Source organism: Oratosquilla oratoria, chromosome 8, assembly GCF_046742065.1.
Source record: "Oratosquilla oratoria isolate Oo_2021 chromosome 8, ASM4674206v1, whole genome shotgun sequence".
In the NCBI taxonomy this organism is placed as follows: domain Eukaryota; kingdom Metazoa; phylum Arthropoda; class Malacostraca; order Stomatopoda; family Squillidae; genus Oratosquilla; species Oratosquilla oratoria.
In genome coordinates, this window is record NC_134784.1 from 28,541,373 (window position 1) to 28,545,205 (window position 3,833).

The window sequence follows — 3,833 nt, forward strand, 5'->3', positions numbered from 1 at the left end:
ACATTAATATATAGTATATATGTGAGAGGCCAAATATACAATTCTTTCCATGTCTTAGGTTGACTTAATGACTACAGTACTTGGGTTGCTGGTCCTAGTTTTCTGTGTAATGAAATTCATGGCTTGATTAATGCACTGGTATAAATAATTTAAGAAGTGGCTCTCACCTTTATGTCAAGATGTTAGCCAGGGTCTATTTACAATAAGGAAAGGTATTACACTGCATTTTATGTTTTGTGCTTGGCCACAGAAGACTCTCACTGCCATCATTGCAAGACGCAAGCGCACACTGGCATTCAGATACATGCATTGCAAAGCATCAAGGAAATACTCTGCCTTTCTTCCTGTTAAGGTACTGCAGAATGCTGTAATAACCAGCTTTACATAACATTATATATATATAATCATTGCCTAGGAAAATGATGCAGTAAACCTATACAGTTATAAGGATTAGCTATACATATATACATGACATTCCACCATTACATGGTTTTCCCACTGCATACAGATTTTAGCCATCATCAAGTAGATAAAAATAAAGAATAAAAAACAATCTCCAAAAATTAATAAATTATATATCACACATTCTAATGCTACAATGATAATTTCACCGACTTGTAGGTTCTCTGACAAATATCATATCACTAACATAAGTTACGCTTACACCAATGGCAAATGCGAGTAGTTGCCTATTCTTTTAGTTGCTGTGGTTTCCAGAATGGAAGCCTTGAGGAACATGACATCCCATGCAGTAACCAAACTCAACCACAGTTAAGGACAGTCAGGCTTACACACACTTTACACAATCCATACACTTGAAAAACCCTATGAGCAGCACCAATCCATCGCTACAAGTACTGAGATTACTATCACCATTCAATCAAGTAGTAAAAGTAACTTCAGTTGCAGTAATAGTACTTATTCAAATTCTAAATGAAGCAATAGAAGATGTAGAAAAGGTTAAAGGTACAAGTGTGGTAGTGGAAGTGGCAATAATGAAAGTTATTTTCACTGCCCATAGCAGACAAATGGCACAAAGGCCTAGTATAGGTAATATGAGACGTTTTTGGAAGATTAGTAAAAGTTAGTTTGTTTGCAAGAGATGTGGTCATAGTCATAGCAGAAATGAGAGCCATGGAAGTATTTGCAATAATGACATATGAGGGTAAAATTTTGCAACAAGTACAATATAGCAGTTATACAATACTGTTATCCATTACACGTGGACAATTGAGTATGATACTTAAAATCGTATATCTATGTACAACACATACATTAATAATTACCTTAGGATACCAAGGGACTGTGGGGGAGGGGGGAGAGGACATCCTGCTTGCACTTGTGCTTACCAAGTACTTGATGAAAATGTAGCTCAAACACATCTGTCAATTTTCTACTTCCTAAGTGATGATAAAAATGGAAGAATTCTAATATCATGAGAATCTTTCAACCCTTTCTCAATCTGGTCCTGTGTCCCTTCAAGTGTAGAGTCTAAATAAAAATGGCATGGCTGAGATGGACACTTTGTCTACCTACAGCATGCACCCACACAACATGTCTCAGTTATTTCATACAACCTGAAGTCAAATCTTTGCAAGATCACTTCCCAAGTACAACCTGGAAAATGTAGGCACACTCTTTGCCATGCTAAAAAAAAATGGTTTGACACCTGAATGACTACTTTAATCCTTATTTGTACTTATCATCCTGGGGGAAGAGCAATTCATAACTGTTCTCTCAGATCCCAGACAGAATAATCTCCTTACCAGAAGCCACATTGTCAAGCTGCTTTATACCTGAGGAGCAACCTTGTGAATCTCATACTTGGGCTTTTTTTTATTCACAGGGATTCCTAAATAAATCTCCCACAATTTTAAAGTCTATTTAAAATTTCTAAACATTTTAAATTTGTGCTTTGACATCAGCTATTTATTTTACCTAAATATATCCACATTCTAGCAGCTGGTACTGAGAACACCTACACTGGCGCACTTTTTCCAAAAGTAAGCACACCATTCCCTTGCTGGTGTGTTTATGCTGACTTCTAAACATAAATTGGCTGTTGTGTGAGCAGTGCACACACTTGGTGCACCTGTGCATGGGGCAGTATGTCGGGTATATAAGATGGGGCAATGTCTAGGGAAGGTGGAGCCCCTGCAGCTTCTACTGTACCTTTTCTGAATACCATCAACCATTTTACAAGATTAATTTTTTGCAAATCTCTTATTGACAGTGTAGATAATGGCAGTTGTGCTTGAAACACAATGCACTCCCAACCTACTGCTACACTTTCTACATCTATTTCTACTTAGGCACATGATCACAAACAGATGAGGGGGTTGGGGCACTGATGAGCTGGTCACATTGAACAACTGAACAAACAAGATCTTGGGATAAAAAAAATTTCATTGAGGCATTGTGGGTTTACCATTATGAAGTGACTTTCTGTTACTATATCAAAATGAATTCTGACACAAAGAACTTGATTTGATATTTTTAATTCTGTTAGGGAAAAATAGTTAGAGTTTATTGTAATCAACCATAATGCACCCCCACATGATACAAACTCCACTGATACACCAGTAAAACCCTACATCAGTTCTTGTTACTTTTCGCTCTTTGCTGGATAGCATTCTCCTCCGGTTGAATTCCAAGACATTAAACCATTTATCATACCCTACACCTTGGGTATACTTGTATACATTTTGCAAGACTTTCATCAAGTAAACTACAGGGGTTGAATCCCTTTGAAGACTTAACAAACTTTAGAGCACACCTCATCACTCAGGTACTCATTTTCCGCCATGACATCTGTTCAACAATTGTTTATAGATGACTAAATATTCATTCATGCTAACCACATAGACCTATAGCTGTCTGTTATATAAATGCTAAAGTTTACATATGACTATGCTTGAACCTAATACTATCTGTTGAATGTGTATATGATTGTATCAACCGACAGAATATCATGTCCTCTACAGGCCCAGTCTTGGTCTTCTGCATGACGTCATACTGGTAAAAGAGCAGAATAAGAATAGTGTGAGGAGGAGCAGACAAAAAAAATGTCTTCAATCCTTTTAACATGGCAGCATTTTTTATAGATTCTGTTCTGACTGGCTGACAAGTATATTCAGCTGAGGGGAAAACTTTGATTTGAAGGAAGTCATGATGAATCCAGACTCCCTTCAAAAGTTCATGGGTCATCTTTCAGCTGAACAAAATTGTTTAGCATTTGCCAAAACATTCTCTACAAAACATGCAGCTATGTGGAAGAGGTCAATAGGGGAATGATAAAAATGCAGAAAAACATACTGGAGCTATGAAAAAGTGAGCAGAATGGGGACAAACATCATGTAGAAGGCAAATAGTGAGATCTGTACCAGACAGATGCAAGACTGATATACATTGTTACTATGCCATTTCAATGACAGAATAAGCCAATCCTTGTATATATGAACAATTTATGTATTTCCTCATTACCAAAAACATTTGTATTTGAACTCTATCAACAAATAACAATATAATTAGGCACTGAATACCAACCGACAACTCAGATTTGGCATGATGTTGTTTGCTCAATAGATTTCAAACAAATTCTTTTATACATACTCATACCTACAGGGAATGAACAATCAATATTTCATACATATAAAAAACATGTTAAGAATGATTAGAGGGACCTATTTTTTCAGGTGACTGACAGTCATGGAAGCCGTTGTAAGTTTGTTCTCTTAGTCTTCACAAGTTGGGTAATCTTTGGTTAACCATCCAATATTCCCCATTAACTCCATATCCATAATCTTAGCTGACTTCTTCTGATTTATTTGACA

At 36.5% G+C, this 3,833-nt stretch overlaps 1 protein-coding gene across 4 annotated transcripts in view; it reads right to left on the reverse strand.

Annotated features, from left to right (window-relative positions):
- Window positions 1-1,073: 1,073 nt before the first annotated feature.
- LOC143027662 (guanine nucleotide exchange factor DBS-like) overlaps window positions 1,074-3,833 on the reverse strand; it is a 300,403-nt gene continuing 297,643 nt past the window's right edge. For all 4 annotated transcript variants that reach the window (XM_076189075.1, XM_076189076.1, XM_076189073.1 and 1 more), the window contains one exon: window positions 1,074-3,833. This exon is cut by the window's right edge and continues 17 nt beyond it. In XM_076189075.1, the coding sequence (XP_076045190.1) occupies window positions 3,805-3,833 (29 nt within the window). In that variant the 3' untranslated portion in view covers window positions 1,074-3,804.